Raw genomic sequence first — 18,248 nt, 5'->3', positions numbered from 1 at the left:
CCGTTATACTATATCCATGCCGTGGTATTGTTACAAATGTACATGTACATACGTTTGTAGCTTTGAAGGGCTCGGCGCTTTCCTTCTAGTGAAGGCACGTCACCACGACTGACCATAGAAATCCATCAACTGGCCATCATATGTTAAGGAGAATCATCCAACTGAACCTTGAAAAGAGATTCCATCGCAAGAATCTACGACATATCCAAATTTTGAGTGCACAAGAAATTGAATTGCTAAAAAATGATGTGTCTCTAACTGCTAAGTCTGCTTTTTTTAGAGGCAATCACCTCCACCGTCGATAGTATCAGGTCTGTTCCTTTGGAGGTTATCGAACCGACTGTTCTCTTCATCACTCGATCAAACCGTGGCTAGGGTGATTGTCGCTGGAAACAGCAGGATTATTTGAGACAGATCATGAGAGGATGGAACGTGCAGAGGAATGGGACACTTTCTTATATGTCTACAAATACAATCCCGGTTTCCCTTCCCACTTACATGCACAGACCGTAAAACCGGGCAAGTTGGATCTCATGGGCTTATTCTGTGTTCGCTCCGCGTCTTCACTGAAGGGGAAATTGATGAATTAGTCTAGCGCATCAACACCGGAGATAGCTGGGCAGCTTTGCCCCCTGCGCTGCACATTCTATCAGTGCGCAGAAAGCTTTTTCGATCTACAGGGCCTCCATAACCACCAGACAGCGGCGTATTTCCGGACATGTGATCGAAGATTCGATAGAGACAAGGAGCATGAGGAACATAAACAAGATCAACAATTTCGAGGGTTCAGTTCTCATAAGAGAGAATGTATTATCTCGCAAGGCTCGGCAAGAAGGCTTTTTTCCCCATCCCCTTCGAGAAATATAAGTTTACTATCTGGGGCATCTGGCATTGAGTTTCATTTTGCCGGCTGATACATAGTTTCAAAGTTGATTCCTGCAGTGTTTTCTTACAACTCCTCTAGCAGGAGGACTAAAGACTGGATGCGATGCTTAGCTTAATATACAAATTGACATATAATTCATAAACTGACGTATAATTCATGATCAGAGTAGTCTTGTAATAAATCGGGTGTGTTGTCCTCTGGCTGCCACGTTCATACATCGGGTCTAAACCGTCTGGAAACAGGTCATATAACCAACATTATGCTGTAACATCTCAGGGCATGATTCGCCGCTATGTACTCCGTAATTGCCGTTTAAAGGAGGCTTGGAAGAGACCCCAAAGAATGTTGAGACAGACTTGAAATACACCGAAAGAACTACATATAGGGATCGCATAGGAAAAAAAAAAGGCTGGATGGAGTGTATCTTGAATCTGGCTTTTGTCTTCTCGGCCCTTCTTATATCTTGTCTGTGCTGTCTTCTGGGCCACTTCTCACTTTCTTTTACCTACTTTTCAACAGGCCAGAAGATCATGTAGATATCAATGATTATAATGTGTTTTTTCTCACCATAGAAGAAATGAGACAAGAAACTTCTTCGTTTACGTTCCCTCCTACCCCTTGTTATCTATCGTCTCATCCTGGACATGTTGTTGCTCCTACTCTCCCTGCTGCTGGGGCTGATTCCGGGATGCCGGCGGCTCAGGCCGGGGGAGGGGCGTGAGCTGATTGGTTACCATAGGGGGTGGAACCGGGGTAGTCGTCGAGGCTCCATGTGTTTTGTTTATGTCTGATGAACTCAGCTGATATTGAAGGTATTTCACTGCACTGATATTGGGATATAGTTGGCCCCTGTATATTCACGATTGCCAGGTAGTTATGCAAAGAAACCCTCTCAAGAATGTTGGAAAAAGTGACGTAAAGAAAGCGCACCAAAAGATGACAATCAAAGAATCGATAGGGTGTAAAAAGGCGGGTTTGATAAATTTTGAGTTATCTACATTATGGGATGAATGTCAGACATTAGGACATCGACACAATCCATTTGACCATATGCCCACATGCCCACGTGGAAAATGATTTCAATCATCGGGAGAAAAACCAAGAAGTAAACGAAATCTATATAGTTATACAGGTGAGTTTTGTATACCAAACGAACCGACGAATCCAATTGGAAGATTTCAATTTTACATGGTTCAAGATTGTACAGTATTGCCCGTAAGGCAACCGTTTGGCAATTCATCTGCCACTAGTCCGTAATCATGTAGGAGATGCAGGAATCTGTGCAAGTAGCCCCGATATGAATGGCTTGGAGCCCCCCCCTCTTCCCCCTTGCAAGTCGGTATCTAGAAAAGCAAGTATTGGAAAAAATTCCAAGGTTGGGCAAGGACCGATACCCGAGCACAGTGTGATGAGATGAGGTGGCAGAGCTAACAGCGGCATTAAATTTATTGCGCTAGGACCAATCAACGACCTGTCGTCGGGGTTACCAATAGGTTTCTTTTTTTTTGTGCTACGGGAGGGAACATACAGATTTTGTTTGTTTACGTGTATATACACACCGCAATATTGGGTCTGTTTTTATAAAAAAAAATGGATATATACATATGGATACAATGTACTCTGTACTCTGTAAGAGGAAAAAAGTAGTTCGTAGGGAAAATCTTGTTTACCAAGTAGAGTGGAGGTACTCTTTGTATGGTGGCCCAAGCCCCTCGGAACCTGTGATGTACAATCGCCAACGCATCCAGCCACTCCAATTTAATTATTTTTTCCCCTACTCCGTACTTTTCTACAATATACTTGGAGGCTGGGCTTTTACGATTCTGTTATAGTCGGATTCTTGCTTATTTGCTAATCCTAGACACCTTTTTTCATCTTTCATCCCTCATTGAGGTTGAATTCTTCCCATTTGTTTTCAAATCCAATCATATCCCAACTTCATGTGAGGGGATCAGCGAATTCAAACAAAATACCACTTCAGACATACAAAACACCCCCTTCTCTTGTTTTTCCCCCACTGTTTTCAGGTGGTCTGCGCTGGTACGCTAAAGAACTCCCAATACAACTCTCTCGAGGTTTTCTCTTTCTCGATTTCCCTTTCCCCCTCCCCAAATCGTGTAAAGCACGGAGCACCCAATAGTGACAACAGTCCCCATCTGATCCCATCTCAGTCGAGACAGAGCATGCGATTGGACTGAAGCACAACTTCTCCATGATGGGGGTCAACACCCGCAGACCGATCCTACCCGCCCCCACAGAATCCATCATCGATACGGGGGAGAGTACCACGGGCACAGATCTGGCAACTGACATTTCTCGCCGCACAGACAAAACGTCGTACTCTATCCCAGACGACGGAAGCCCCGTAACTGTCTCCACCCGGCGACAGCGGGACCGCGACGAGAAATTGTCTCGTTCACATCACGATTCTCATACCTCTTTACTCATCGAGTATTTTGAGGGCGGGAAAGGCTCAGGCGGTATCGTCTCTCGCCCCAGCGTGCGAGTCCGTGTTACGCCATCGTCGGCTAGAAAGTCCAAAGACAAAAGGGACCACTTCCAAGTCACCGAGACAAGCGGAAGCGGAAGTCGCAAGCCGTCATATACGCACCGAATATCTTTGCCATCATCTTCATCGAAACAAAAACAACTCGACTCGGCTGCAACGGATGATCAGAGTGTCAGTTCCCTTTCAGCTGAGGAGGAGGGTTACCAGTCAACACGTCGGCCGGTAGACATCGAATTTATCAATCGCGGAGGAATGTCTACTCTTTCGCAAGATACCCGATATATGCCTGTTTCATCAGACATCTCGTCCATGCCGCCGGACAGCATGATCAACGCTTCTTCAGCCGGCCCTCGGCGCAAACGCAGTCAAAGCCTTGAGCGCGGCTCGCCCCACGACGAGAAGGGTTTGCTGAAAACGCCACACCGCCAAAGAAGTCGCAGTCTCAGTACGGAGCGCATCGCACACCGTGTCGCAGAAAAGCTCACCGAATCGCCGCAAGAAGCTTCCAGTGGCAAGCGCAGGAGCAAGAATAGGGGCGGTAAAGATTACCTCGAAGCCGAACCAAAAATATCCTCCTCCCGTCGACGAAAGCACAAGTACGCAGAAGAAGATATCATTAGCCCGGAATCTAGTCTTCTGAGTACCTCCGCTGTCTCTTCAAACCGCAAGTCTGATCAGTATTCAGTTCGTTCCGGTGCATCCAAATCTTCTATCAACAACCCAAAATTACTCGAGACGGTTGAGGATGCGATCCGAAGATTGATCCTGCCGGAGCTCAAGGAGCTCAAGAAAGACCAAAAGGTCATGACTAACAAAAGTAAATTTGACCGGGATATGGCGACATCTTATTCGTCTGGGACCAGCTCCAGAGACGAGCTAGGTCGTCGTCTTTCCAAACATGCCAGTGCGCCGGATGTCATGAAGCCCAAGGTAGTCCTGAACAAGGATAGCAAAGACGAGGGTATTGTTCTTTCCGGGTCTGGTTCCGGCGAGGCTGCTTCACGAAACAAGGAGCGCAAATCGAGCAAGAGCAGCGAAACTTCCGACATGGCAGTGCGGTGGGCCAATCGACCCGACTACACCGAACAGGACAAGATCCGAAGGCAGAAAAGTAAGGGTCTTCGCGATGCACATGCTGCCGCCCGCGTTGGCTCTGCTCTCACAGCAGCTTCGTTGAAACATCATGACTCCAGCTCCAGTCTCGGCCAAAAGGAGCGCCGTCACAAGAGTGGTTCTCGAAAGAGCAGCGAGAGTATGAAATACAACGAAACTGAACTTGTCTTCCAGAAGCACAATGTTGCGCCGATGCCAATGCGCAGTGAAATTGAGTCCCAGTTGACCAGAACCTCCTTGCTCTCTGAGCGCACAGAGAGTCCTCCTCCCCAGAAGAGGCATTCCCAATTGGACCTGGCTCGTGAATCACCGAGACAAAGCGCATCGCCAGCCTCTCGGACCCCCACCCGGAATTCTGTCGACTCACGCTATGGACTCGGAATGCATCACCATAATCAGTCTCATCACAATATTTCAGTGCACAGCGTCTCAGACCGTGACTTGCATCGCAAGAGCCAGTCCCCTGGAACCGACGGCGGTGACTGGGCTATCGCGGCTGCAGCCGCCGCTAACCTTCTGGACGCCGCTCACCCCGGACATCAGCAAACAGAAGATGACTATGGCGATGAGAGCCACGACCGTGCCTTAAGCCCCATTCAAAGTGTTGCAAGTGGTGCTACCGAGACTTATCACGACCACTACCCAGCTCATGGCGAGAAGGATGTTGAAGGCAAGCGCGAGATGGAGCCTCGGCTGTCTATTGACTCTCTTTCCTCCGCCCCTAGCACAGACCTTGCACGATCTACCCGCCTAGGCACCAGCCCACAGAGCCAGAGTGGACTGTTGAAGCAGGGTAGTCAGGAGTCACCTGGGCTCGGATACGAACATTCGCGTCAGGGCTCCCAAAATGATGGCTTCTATGGCTACGACGAGGAGAGTCGACTTACTGCCGATAATGAAGATAGCGAGGTCGACTTCATGGACAAGGTCAAAGAAGGCCGCCACTTGACAACTGGCGCTGCTGCCAATCCCCAATTCATTCACCCGGTGGACGTGGAATCCGCAGTCGCCTCCCTGATGGATCCCTCTGTCCTTGAATCTCAGATTTCTTCGAGCAACCGCTCCCAAACCGATTTGGGCCAACGACCAGGTAGTCGGAGCCCGGAAAAGCAATTAAGCGAAGTCTACCGTGGAAGTCCCTTGAAGCAGCGCCAGGATGCTTCCAATGCTGATGACACTTCATTCCCTCGACGAATCGGTGCAACATCGCCTCCTCAGAGCGTTACCCAATCGTATGAGGATCTTGATGACTCGGCTATGATGGGTGGCCCGCGAGGCATGGATAGCCCGCTCGGAGACGCAGAAAGCCAGCAATCGGAGTCTGAGATTAACACCAACCCCTCCATCATCCAGGGTCCTATTGGCGGCGTCGCTCAAAGAGAGCATTGGGGTTATGACTCCATGCCTGCTCCAGCGGATCATTACTATAGCAGCCCTACTGGCGGGCCTCAAGATCTCGATCACGATCAGCAGCGAGGACTGGATGCGGAGTATTACCAAACTGCCCAAAACATCTTTGGTGGTGATGACTACTCCATGCACTCCACTGAACACCAACCTCGGCCATTGTTTGGCACCCCTCCGGGTGCTAAGGATGAAGGCTATGTCTCGGCTGCCAACCCTATGTCTCCAAGCATCGGGACCCCGAAGCAAGGCAGTCGAGGTCTCGCAGGTGCGGATGTCGCTGGCATGGGTGGGTTGGAGAGCCCTGCTGGGCATGATGATCCTTTTGCCACCGGTCAGGAACGCCACTTCAGCGGTTATTCTCACGGTGTCGGTTCGCCGCTCTACGATAGTGCAACTGGTCGGGGCATCGAGAGGATTCAGTCCCAAGATATCGTGGCTCTCATGGATCATCTGACTGTCCGGGATGCCCAGCGCAATGCTAGAGACACTGAAATTCTCGTGACTCTGGTTCGGAGTGCCGCTGAGATGCGCACCTCTTTCGAGCAAATGAAGAGGTTCATCGCTGATCAGGACGATCTCATCATGGACACCAGCGAGAGAGGACATGAGCGCACTCACAAGGCTCTCGGTGGGCCTCGTCCATTGCCACTCAGTGCTTCCCGAAACCGACAGCTGAACACAGCCGATGAAGAAGACAAGCGGAAGAACATCTTCAAGCGTGCGCTCAAAGGATTGAGTCTCAAGTCGGGCAATGATTTGTCCAAGATTGAAGGCATGCTTGAGCAGCTTCTTGACGAAGTTGAGGCTCTGCGGTCTGGTCAGGACGGCTTCGGCCCTCGCAGCAATGGCATCGGAATGGGAAGCATGGGTGCCAGTGGGTACGAAACCCCCAACCCCAACGGAGCACCTGTCGAGGCCAGCCGCTCTCCCTACGGAGCCAGCCCAGCTCGTCCGGCCAATGGACAACGTGGAGACTCTGATCAACGAGTTAGCACTGTCCACGAAGTCGACGAGGGCGACCTTGAGCTTGACGAGGATGACGACTTCCTCACCACCCATCTCCCTGTCCGTGAGCCGCCTCGCCACGAGCGCTCTGGCTCGCTGCCTCTGAACACGCCTCCTCGCAAGCCATTAGCCGCAGGCGCCCGCAGCACCGACACAACCCCCAAGGCCGAAAAGGCTCGCAAGCATAAGTCGAGTAGCTCCTCCATTTTCCCCAAGATCTCTCGCTGGTCCAAGTCCACCGCTACCTCCGTGGGTGATGGTATCCGCAATAGCATCCAGCCCTCTCGCAAAGATCGTCCGTCCTCAGACGTATCTCCATCTGGATCTGATCTCGCCCAGGATGCTTACAAAGTCGAATACTACGACCCCCAAGGGGACGATCGGATCCGATCCACATACACCCTAGACGAAGAACAAGAAAACCGACCTCCCTCTCCTTTGGTGCCCTCCCAGGTCTCCGATGTCCCCAAGTATCGGGGTCACCGCGGTAGCCTGGAGTTGCAGCACCCCCAGCCTCGCCAAGGCCCGACTGGCCGCTACCAGTCCCGCCTTGAAAACGAAGCCCAAACCTATGGTCCCATCTCGCCAACGGACTCAGACCGGTGGGAATCCAACCCCAGCCTCTCTACCGTCAACCCCAATCCCAACCGCTTCAGTGGTGTCAGTGGTCCAACCAACCGCCTATCCCCAATCTCCGACGCAGGCTACTCGGAGACCAGCTCCCGCGCAAACCGAACTCCTGGGCCTCCGCGTCCTCCCAAGGTCAAGGATGAAGGTCCTCTGATCCCTGAGCGCTCCACAAAGGTAGCGCAAGATGAGGAGTCATACAGCGCCGACCGTATTGTTTCAAGGGTATGTACTATCCTCAAAACCATGCTCTCCTGTCCGAGAACCAATGCTAACAATCCACAGAGCTCCGCCATCCGCTCTCCTCCCATGCGTAAGCCTACCGGCCCGCGCCCCCTCACCTCCGGCGGCCCCTACAGCCCAGGCAACACCAAGCGAAGCCGTTACCGAGGCAGCCCTGTGCAAGTCGACGATGATGAAGCTTATTGAGACCTGCACTGTTGATACCCCGCGGGTTAATGATTTCGTTCTGTTCCATTCATGTTGTTTCTAGCGATTTTTACCCTTTTTCTTCTTACGACAGTCATGACCGCTGGAATCTGAATCACAAATGGTTCTCATGTTTTTCCCTTCACATCTACGAGCAACGTCTGTATCTACAAATTTTCAATGTCTACAATACCTCATTTTTTCTGTTCATAGCAATTGGCCGGGAAGTTATGTCTTCTGTCGTCCCTGCTTTTTTTCTGGATGTTTCTCTATTCTTTTGTTTTCTATTTTACGCCATTGTTTTCTGCGTGCACATGCTTGCATTCGGAGCGTGTGATGTTTCGAAGGCCTCTTTGTAGCTGTTAGCTTTTGTGTGATGTAGATAGTGTCGCAGTGGAAGACATAATTCATTTCGAGGTGTGAGATGATCCTCACGTTTCTCTGTTTCAAGTGTATGACAATATAATTTTTTCTATCGCATTTGTCAAGGTCTTTCTTAGTGTCTGCTGAGGTCTCTTCCTAAATCCCATCTAATTCAAAGGTTGTTGATATATACCAGCTAAGTATGCCATTAGAAGGTATTTCAGACCTTTTAGACATACATAATATCAAATTAAAGTTAATTGTTTATTACTACTACAAATGCACTGTTCAAATCTATATAGCTTCCAAAGTTAATTTCCCGTGATAGACATAGGAGCCTAAAGGGAAGAATCAAGATCCCATTGATCGATTCGTAGATTAGCAGTGGCTATAGGTGTAGCAGTGGACCGATGTAGATAAATGTAGGTCATGAACTTCGACGTGCCTAACCGGCCATTAGTATGTTTGTTAAGAAAAAGAACAAGACCCTCGTCAACTGTATGAAGCCAGTGGCAAGATTGTGCCATCGACAATAGGCCGAATTATTAGGTCATTTAAAAAATCCAAGGTGGCCGTACACAGTATTTTTCCATGCAAGGGCCGATCTTAAACATATAAACCTCATTGGATGACTGACCTGACCTTTAGCTATGAATGGTAGAGTCTCAAACTAAACAAACAATGAACGATGCCACGTCTAATAAAACAACCAAAGAGCAAGAGGCAAAAGAAGTAAGAGCAGAAGCTCACAAAGTTCCCCCAGAGAAGTGACAATCATTAAAGGTATATCAACTCCACAGGACACCAAGGAAGGGAAGATAAATCGTATCTTCAGCGCGTACCCACATCCAGATAAAGTGTCTAGTAGTCCGAGAACGGCCGCACAGAGGTAGTTCCCCTTCCACGGACTGCGAACGCGCTCGCAAGCGAACTATAATCTAGAGCATCGCTAACAGGGAACTTGCCAGGATAGCTCTCGATAGAGTGATACTTGCGAGAGCGATTCATCTGCATCGTTTCCGAGTCAACAGCCGACCCAACCGTCGCCCCAAACAAAGCAGCTTCTTTCACCTTCCCCTTCCCCTTCACTGCAGAAGATGGGCCAGGGTCACTGGCGTGATCGACCGGACGCGCTGGGGCAAAGCTCGAAATGGGCGCAGTGGATGACATGTTCTCAGTGAGCCGTTGCGAGACAGACACTAGCTTGACTGGCTCTTGGTGAAGCCCTGGGTGAACTTGCTCGGGGATTTTGTCGCTAGAAGATGAATCGTCCAGGTTTCAAAGGACGGGCGAGAGAGGCTGGGAAGTATCGGGCTGGTGAAAGATCGCTTTGGCCGAGCTGGCGATTGTAGAGATGCTTCCACGAGTACTGGACTTGATGTTCTGCATGTTTTCATAGATCGAAGAGCCCATCCGTGAGTGGCCAGTGATAGGCGGTGCCGCATTTTCGTGCTCTTTCTGGATATCTCTGTTGGACGATGGTTCCGGGTGCTGCTGTGCCATTTGTGGCCCAGAAGAAGCGAGACCTGTTGATGCAGTACGTTGGGGGACCACAAGAATTGACTCTGTGTGGTTCAAAAGGTCGTTTCCTGATGACAGGCGCCACTGGCGTTCGGTTGCTGTCGTAGAGCTATAGGGTGTCAGTGGGGTGACACCGAAGATGGCATTGATGATGCTCGTTTCTGTTTTATCGATGTTTTTAATGAATGGTGGAAAGTCGCGACCAAAGTTCCAGAATGGTTTTGCGATGTGAGAAATTGCATAGAGAAGTTGAAGGTAAATGAGTGAGCTGATCAGACGGATTGTTTTTGTGAGGCTTAGGGGGAAGACCCCTCGAGCAAAGAGTTTTTGATCCATGAGTACATATATGTGTACAAGTGAAGTGAAGTTGGAAGAACGAATAGCAGTTAAGTACAACCATGTACAGTTAAGTGCAATGAAGTATTACCTCTTTAGGGCAGGACACAAGGGACCCGCTCTTTCCGTATGCATCTTCTCTCCCCGCTCGCCAACTTCACTTCTTCAACTTCCCTTATCTTTTCGCCTTTCGATGTTCAAATTTCCACGTATTTATTCTAGAACCATGTCGGCTGTCGCTTGTAAGCATCTTCGTCCTCGAAGGTTTGCGCCTCTTGATCCAGCGCAAACGTCAACTGCTCCTCCGTTGAAGGGAATTGTGTTTGATGTGGATGGCACTCTGTGGTGAGTCAATGGGTCCTTCTATTCAATCTCTTTTGTTTTGTTTGGACTTTTACCAATTTGGTGAATATTGGAAATTAAAATGTGCCACCAATGGGATCCAGGCATGAGCTTGTTTTGAGGATGCCATGTCTTTTGGAACGCCTTTTCCTGTATTCCTTTGGGCTGGTAGCAAGTACCTTACATACTATATTGCAGTGTGCGATGCATTTGATTGGCACATTTCGAAATATACATTCGAATATTCTATACCTAGGTAACATCGCTAACGTTGGCTAGTCTGCCACAGAACCACATGTTTAGTGAAATGAGGTATATTCCAGCCCCTATAGCGCAATCAAGACTTCGTTTCTGAGACTATGCAGAGAAGCACTAGGAATTGACCGCTCCATCGACATCCTCCAACACATCCGAGACTTGCCCGCAGCAGATCGCGCCGAAGCTGTATCCAAAGTGCAAGCCGTGGAGCGCCGGGCAATGGTAGACCAGCAGCCGCAGCCGGGCCTGGTCAAATTAATGGATTATCTCCAGTCCCGCGGGCTCCGACTGGCCCTCTGCACACGCAACTTCGAGTATGTACATAGAAATCATCGGTGCAGTAACGTTGTATTCAACATGCTAATAGATCTTCAATCCAGAGCACCTGTCAAGAACCTCCTTGACAATCACCTCCCTGCTCATGTATTCTTGCCAATCATCACGCGGGATACACCTAATATTCTACCCAAGCCCGATCCGGCGGGTATCTTGCACATTGCAAGCGAGTGGGGGTTGGCTAATGGGGAGAACTTGATTATGGTCGGTGATAGCATTGATGATATGACGTCTGGCCATGCGGCTGGAGCTGCAACAGTATTGCTTGTAAATGAGCACAATAGGCACTTGAGTGAACATCCACATACAGATCTCTGCATCTCGCAGCTGGATGATTTAGTGAACGTCTTAGAGGGTGGGTTCCTTGGGACAAAGGAGAATGATGATCATGCCAAGTGAGGTTATTTCGTGCCATCTGTTTTGGTACAGCCGTGTTTAAACAGTCCACCCGGTCACCTTCCAACTAAAACACTTTGACTTCCCTTAAAAGGGTCAAGGTACGCTTTCATATTCATAATACATACATTCCCAGGTGAATCTGAAAATTAAAGTAAGAACCGGTGCTGTATCTGCGTAAGCCCTCCAAACAGGCGAGCAATTATTTTCAAAGGAAAGCTCCTTATCCGCGGCTGCGGCCTCTGCCAGGCCCACGAGGCCCGCGTGAGAAACCTCCACGCGACGGACCTCGAGAGGCTCCACGACCACGGCCCCCTCTTGGCGGAGGAGGTCCACGGGGAGGAGGGCCACGGGGGAGTGGTGGCGGATCCAGAGATCGTTGACCATTCCCATTTCCATTGCCAGAGAATGGAGAACGGCCACGCGAAGGGCCACGAGACCTTGAGTCGCCGCGGTTGCTTCCGACTCCGTTTCCGAACTTGATATTTCCACGAGTGTTGCCCCGGGGGGCGGCGGTGGCGGGACGGCCGTTGCCTCGGGAGACACGGGACATCATGTCATCATCATCCGGGGAAGAAGGTGGGGACCAGTCGCGTCTTGCGCGAGATCCAGGTCGGCCTCGGCTTGATGGAGGTCCATTTCGACTTTCGCCGACGGAGTTGAGGTTTGTGATCATGTACGGATCGATACCTTTGAGGCTGAACGAAGATGAAGATAAGTTGACACTTCTGCGTGTGCCGCTGGATTCACAATCTCCTGCAAGATGCTTCATGCTGCAGCAATTGGAACAGCAGATTGAGACGGTGACTTGTTGGGAGTGGGTCTCTTGGGATGGTGATTTCCACAAGCGGTCGCACTCGGACTCCAGGTGTTCGTTACCGCAATAATCACAGGGGACCTCAGATGGAAAGTTGCGTAGTTTTGATTCGCATTGCGGCTCATCATGGCCTCGCTCGCGGCATCGTTGACATCTCCGCCAGGTGGGGCAGGTGCTGCCTTGGTGTTGGTTCCACGCGTTGCAGTGTTCACACTTGAAAACAAAAGGTCAGAAAAAGGCATATTCACGGATCCATAATTAGCAGACATACCTCTTTGAATGGGCAAACATCGGCCATATGGCCTTCACGTTGACATTCAATGCATGAAACGGGGAGCCTGAGGTCCAGATCGTGAATGTTTTTGTCGAAATGCACGTATTTAGCCTGAAGTTCAAGATCGTGTTGGTTCAGATCTATTAGAGAGGTAGGTGCAGTGGGATATTTGCGGGAGAACTGTCGGAAAGCCTCCTCTTTTGAGGGAGACCCAAACGAAGTCCCATTCCCGTTTGTGTTGTTAGACGCATGCTGAAGAGCCAAAGTGGCGGGGTCATAATCATTGCCACTGTCTACTCCATCCATTTTGTCGCCAATGTTGAGTAGGATTGAGTCGTCCGCTTCTGAGTCGAGGGAATCAGAATCATCTGATTCACTCTTAGAGTCAATCTCCCCCTCCTCTAGCTCCTCCTCGTCACCAGATTGTTCATTTGCATTCACTTCTTCGCCCTGGGGTTCCTCCGCTCCAGGAGGTGCCGGTGATGTAGATTCACTGCGACTGCGCCAGTATCTGTCATTCACTGCTGTAAACTGTGTAGTCGTCCCGTTTGGTGCTGGTCGTTTTCCAAGCGTGGTGCGAACTGCAGCCTTCCGGCCTTGGTTCCAACTGATAGCGGGTGTTGTGTTTCCTTCGTGTGGGTTTGCGCTGGTAGTGTCCGGTTGTGAATTGGAATCAGAGTCCGCGTCCTCGGAGTCCCCGTTACTTGAATCTGAACTGGACCCAGAGCTAGATGTACTGTCTGGATCAACTGGCAAAGGACGTTCGCTAAAAGTAGCACCCCGGGGAACAAAATCACTAAGATCCGAATTCTTTGTGTTCTGGCTTCTGCGCTGTCTTTTGGCCGGGCGGGAATTGCTGTCGTTGGATGCGGAGCGCGAAGTGGAACGTGGGTTTGCGCGAGCACGCGGTATGCCCACCGAAGCTGTTCGTGAATCGGCCTCTTCGTCAGATGAATTGGCCATATTAGATAATAAGACCGTCTTGGGTAAGGATTTCCTGGTAAAGATGGCGTGGTCGCGGAGGATCAACAGTAGAATTTGGATCTTGATTAAATTTCACGGTGACCGGTAAAGACAAGTCACGCAATTTGAACTATACATCCTTTCTACAGCACTTAGTCTTAGGTGCATATGGATTTTCCTAGACACATAAATAGCACTTAGTATAACCAGGCCTGGCAAAATACTTGTTAGCTTTTGGCATTCATATTCATGATATGGTAATTTGGGACTTTGTTATTAGTCTTCCTCGTCACCAAACATATTTTGTCAGTCTTTGTAGGGACAGGGTAACTAGCATATTGTTGAGACTAGAACAACATGATAATTATCGAATCAATTGGAGGGTTATTTCTAATCGATAGTACAAGCAAACAGATATGGATCCATAACTTATACTGTAGGTGTCTTGATTAGTATATCGGTAACAATGTATTGCAATCCCGGTGACTCGGGGCTAGTTCGTTAGTTTCGCCAATCTGGAACATTTATCCGAACTCGAAGTTCAAGGAGCAAAGCAAGGATTGCCTACAAGCAATGTTTTCCACAGCAGTATACGTCTAAGCATAACCTTTACAAGCTCTTGGGAATTGCTTGCCCGAGTCTTCTCATCGAAAGTTCCTACAGTCGGCACATCTTTCTCGTGGTAGGGATATCGAGAGCATGCACCGCCGTCAGTTCGCAAGAATCTGTCATGATAATTGGCTCGGTAATTACGCTAGAAGTCTACGGGACTTTCCCCTGCATGGGATATTACCATTATTACTATCAACACAGGTTTACGGCGGTATAGGACATACCCATCCAAGTTGACGTTCTCTTTGTGGGATCCTCCATTATTGGCTGCATATTTACGCTGAACCCCCCCCCCCCCCCCCAACACCTGGATGGCCCTGGATTTTGTTTATAAAAGCATTGAATAGATTCTCCAATGGACATTTCTACCTTTCCAAACAATTAATTCTGCAATGTTCACCTCTTTGGTTGAAGGTAGCTTGCTGGCACATTCTGTCATTTCAAAATTAAGCCAAACGCATCCGTGCTCGTCAATTGCTTTTCCTAATGTCCCTGGAGCAAAGGTGCTGTCCGTTGTTGGAGTTGAAAGACACAATCTTTCTATTCCTGTCAACCCGTGGTTCCGCTCTTCGTCGCCAGTATCCAATCTCGATATATGTGATGTAAATGTTACTTTGACGCATGCATCCGAAGGGGATACCGTGTTGGTGAAGTTATACCTTCCACTCAACATCACCAATTGGAATGGCCGATTCCAAGCCATTGGAGGTGGTGGATATGCTGTTGGAAACTCTGGAGGTACTTTTGGCGACAGTCTTGCCACCCCGGCCGGCGAAGGTTTCTCAACAGGATGGTCTGATGGCGGCCATACCAACAATCCCATAGACCCATCTAGTTGGGCACTCACATCCGATGGCCAGGTCAACAACGCATTGGTGGCCAACCTTGCAACTCGCTCAGTACATGATCTAGCGGTGGTTGGGAAGGCAGTCAGCGCCAGCTACTATGGCCAAAAGCCTGCCTATTCGTACTACAATGGCTGCTCTACCGGAGGCAGACAAGGATACATGGAAGCCCAGAAGTATCCTCACGATTTTGATGGTATTCTCGCCATGTCGCCTATTATCTACTGGCCGACGGTTGTGCCGGCTGAGTACTGGGCTCAGCTTGTCATGCAGGAAGCAGGTGTGTTTCCAACTCAACAGGAGTTTATGGCTTTCTACAGTGCGGCCATTTCAGCGTGTGATGAGCTGGACGGGGTTAAGGACGGTATCATCAGCTCTTTGAACTGTCCTTTTGACCCTGCTACTTTGCTTGGAACGACAGTCGATGTGGATGGCAGCTCTGTGAACATCACCCAGACTGTTGTGGACATTGTCAAAAAGACCTTGGATGGGCCTCGCAATCGTGAGGGCAAATCTCTCTGGTACGGGATTCTTCCAGGAACCCCCTTTGCTGGTGTCGCAAATACAAAAACCACGAATGGTTCTACAACTGGGGTCCCCTTCCCCATCAGCTCGAGTTGGTTCCAATACTTTCTCCAAAAGAACCCAGAGTACGATACTACAACCATGACATACGACGAGTACTTGGATTTCTTTACACAATCGGAAAACGAGTACACCAAGTTCTTCGGCGCAGAAGATCCAGACTTGTCCTCGTTCAAGGCAGCTGGCGGAAAGCTGATTACCTGGCACGGACTATCGGATCCTGCTATCATGCCCCAGGCTACCATCAACTATCGCAAGCAAGTGGAAAATACCATGGGTGGTTCGTCCGCTGTTAATGAATTCTACCGTCTGTTCATGGCGCCCGGTGGTGTGCATTGTGCCCCTGGCGTTGGACCGACACCTAAAACCCAGACTGCAATCGAAGCTCTGGTGTCTTGGGTTGAAGACGGCCATGCTCCAGACACATTACGAGCGTCAACCAATGAAAATATTGGCAATGTCATTACGCGGGATTTATGTCCTTATCCGCTTGTTGCTCGCTATAATGGTACTGGGGATTTCCACTCTCCCGAAAATTTCCATTGCGCCAAAACATTCAGCTCCGAGCCTTGAGCCTTGAGCCTTGCAACATGACACGTTTCATAGATTCAAGCCTTGTTTATTTGGCGCTGTCCCATTCTTTAAGTTATCTACTGTAAGAGCCGCATTTTCTTGGCAACTCGGCCTTCTTTTTCAGCCCTGTATATAAAGAGTCTTTATTTACATCTAAGATATCGAATTCTAAAGTTGAGCAAACAACGTTGAATAAATGTCCCCTCTATGCTCGATCTCTGCATATGTATGCTTCCACTAAGTAACATATGTACATATCAGCCAGTTTGAGCAGACTGTACAAAAATCTAAGTTGAACAGAGATATCGTTTCAGGGGGAAGGTGCGAGGGATTAGCGTGAATATACAATCCCCTCGATTTCAATTCTTCTCTTTCTCTTTTCTTTCTCCTCGCCATCGCGTTTTCTGTTCCCGATTTTGATCTCATCTAGACGCTAATTGGACCATTAAAGGAGAATATCATAATCTCGGAGTCATAGCTAAGCGTGGTTAGAGTGGCCAAGTCGATATTAGCCTATTCTATCAGTGTCTCAGAAATCTTTCCCTCATGAAGCATAGAAGGCTTCAAAAGAAAATGGAGATAAAGTTTACAATATCCAATATAATCATAACTATAATCATGTTATGAATAAAAAACAAAGAGATCGACTCCCCTCATCAAAAGTAGTTCATGGTCCTTTCGGACTAGATTCCGCACCTGCATAAGGCAAATAATGTATTCGCCTCAAATTAGTAGACCAATTTGGTCAGTTACAAATATAAGCTAATCATAAAGCCCTAGACAGTCTACTTATAGCTTCAGCTCACTGAAAAATCGAAAATCGAAAAAGGAAAGAAACTACTAGTAGAGAGAATCGTGAATCAGAGAGAGCTCTTCCGCGCACCCCGTGACCCGCAAGCCGACCGACCGGCCAAACTCCAGTCTGGGCCGTGCCACCTCATCCCCACGCTCCTTTTCCTCTTTTCTCCTTCTCTTCGTCCATCTTTTACTATCTTATTACAACCGTCAAGCTGGCGTCCGACAATTCCAAAGGGTCTTCCCTGTTGGCCCCTCGTGGCATCTCCTTCCCTCCGGATGTTGACACAGGGCCGCAGCGGTTATCTCCAGGCATGAGCCAGAGTCAAAAACAAGGCCGACGGAGGCGGTCCAGCAGTCTTATCTACCAAGAACCTGCCGAGTCTATCGAGCGTACAAGCGATCAGGCCGCATTGCCAAATCTCAATGCAAACTGGGTGAATGCTAAGGGTAAGTGACAACAAAGAAAAAGTCGAGAGATTCTAGGAGACCACATCGCAAGATATCAAGAAATCCAAACTAACACGTCCGTCTTCGTTCCGATAGGCGCCTGGACAATCCATTTCGTGTGTATCGCCGCTCTTAAGATTATCTACGACATTATCCCGGGTGTCTCGCAAGAAACCTCATGGACCCTCACCAACATCAGCTACATGTTCGGATCCTTCCTCATGTTCCACTGGGTGCGGGGCATCCCATTCGAGTTCAACGCCGGTGCCTACGACAATCTCAATATGTGGGAGCAAATCGACAACGGCGACCAGTACACACCCGCTAAGAAGTTCTTGCTCTGCGTGCCTATCGTGCTTTTCCTCCTCAGCACCCATTACACCCATTTCGACCTGACCCACTTCACCATCAACTTCCTGGCCACATTGGCGGTGGTCATTCCCAAGTTGCCTTTCGTACGTTCCCTTAGCACTATTCCTACTACGCGTGTTGATAACTATTGGCTAACCTTGCACCTGCAGTCGCATCGGTTGCGAATAGGTCTCTTTTCCGATATACCCGAGGAGTCATAATGTCTCCCATTTAATTCTTTCCTTTTCCCCTCTTCCAATTGCTTTCCAAGTTGGCGTCTACTTGACCTTGATTTTTCAAGCTTCTCCGCCTTTCCTTTTTCTACATAAAGGGCCTTTGCATTGCGAAATTGATTGACGGGGATTTGACCCGCTGTTGGCTGTCGCACATCCTGTTTGTATTTCTTTTCTCTGGCAAATATGAAGAAGCAGATATCACTGCTGACCAAGTCCAAA

General features: G+C 49.0%; 7 protein-coding genes across 7 annotated transcripts; 4 read left to right on the top strand and 3 right to left on the bottom strand.

Annotated features, from left to right (window-relative positions):
* Positions 1-3,101: 3,101 nt before the first annotated feature.
* On the top strand, positions 3,102-7,976 carry N7529_003774 (uncharacterized protein; the record flags this gene model as incomplete). The annotated part of the gene is made up of 2 exons (XM_057239301.1): positions 3,102-7,772; positions 7,833-7,976. 2 exons carry the CDS (start codon positions 3,102-3,104, stop codon positions 7,974-7,976), a joined length of 4,815 nt encoding a protein of 1,604 aa, XP_057098596.1.
* Positions 7,977-9,200: 1,224 nt separating this feature from the next.
* On the bottom strand, positions 9,201-9,509 carry N7529_003773 (uncharacterized protein; the record flags this gene model as incomplete). Its single annotated transcript, XM_057239300.1, has 1 exon — positions 9,201-9,509. One exon carries the CDS (start codon positions 9,507-9,509, stop codon positions 9,201-9,203), a length of 309 nt encoding a protein of 102 aa, XP_057098595.1.
* A 108-nt stretch (positions 9,510-9,617) lies between these two features.
* N7529_003772 (uncharacterized protein) lies at positions 9,618-10,196 on the bottom strand (the record flags this gene model as incomplete). The annotated part of the gene is made up of 1 exon (XM_057239299.1): positions 9,618-10,196. One exon carries the CDS (start codon positions 10,194-10,196, stop codon positions 9,618-9,620), a length of 579 nt encoding a protein of 192 aa, XP_057098594.1.
* Positions 10,197-10,422: 226 nt separating this feature from the next.
* N7529_003771 (putative haloacid dehalogenase-like hydrolase) lies at positions 10,423-11,531 on the top strand (the record flags this gene model as incomplete). Its single annotated transcript, XM_057239298.1, has 3 exons — positions 10,423-10,541; positions 10,871-11,110; positions 11,177-11,531. 3 exons carry the CDS (start codon positions 10,423-10,425, stop codon positions 11,529-11,531), a joined length of 714 nt encoding a protein of 237 aa, XP_057098593.1.
* Positions 11,532-11,751: 220 nt separating this feature from the next.
* On the bottom strand, positions 11,752-13,582 carry N7529_003770 (zinc knuckle domain protein; the record flags this gene model as incomplete). The annotated part of the gene is made up of 2 exons (XM_057239297.1): positions 11,752-12,558; positions 12,617-13,582. 2 exons carry the CDS (start codon positions 13,580-13,582, stop codon positions 11,752-11,754), a joined length of 1,773 nt encoding a protein of 590 aa, XP_057098592.1.
* Positions 13,583-14,586: 1,004 nt separating this feature from the next.
* Positions 14,587-16,197, top strand: N7529_003769 (uncharacterized protein; the record flags this gene model as incomplete). Its single annotated transcript, XM_057239296.1, has 1 exon — positions 14,587-16,197. The coding sequence occupies one exon, from the start codon at positions 14,587-14,589 to the stop codon at positions 16,195-16,197; it is 1,611 nt and encodes a 536-aa protein (XP_057098591.1).
* Positions 16,198-17,306: 1,109 nt separating this feature from the next.
* Positions 17,307-18,014, top strand: N7529_003768 (ORMDL family protein; the record flags this gene model as incomplete). Its single annotated transcript, XM_057239295.1, has 2 exons — positions 17,307-17,442; positions 17,479-18,014. The coding sequence occupies 2 exons, from the start codon at positions 17,307-17,309 to the stop codon at positions 18,012-18,014; spliced, it is 672 nt and encodes a 223-aa protein (XP_057098590.1).
* Positions 18,015-18,248: the final 234 nt, after the last annotated feature.

This window comes from Penicillium soppii (genome assembly GCF_028829465.1).
Source record: "Penicillium soppii strain IBT 18220 chromosome Unknown utg000004l, whole genome shotgun sequence".
NCBI lineage: Eukaryota > Fungi > Ascomycota > Eurotiomycetes > Eurotiales > Aspergillaceae > Penicillium > Penicillium soppii.
This window is presented reverse-complemented; position numbering and strand designations above follow the sequence as displayed.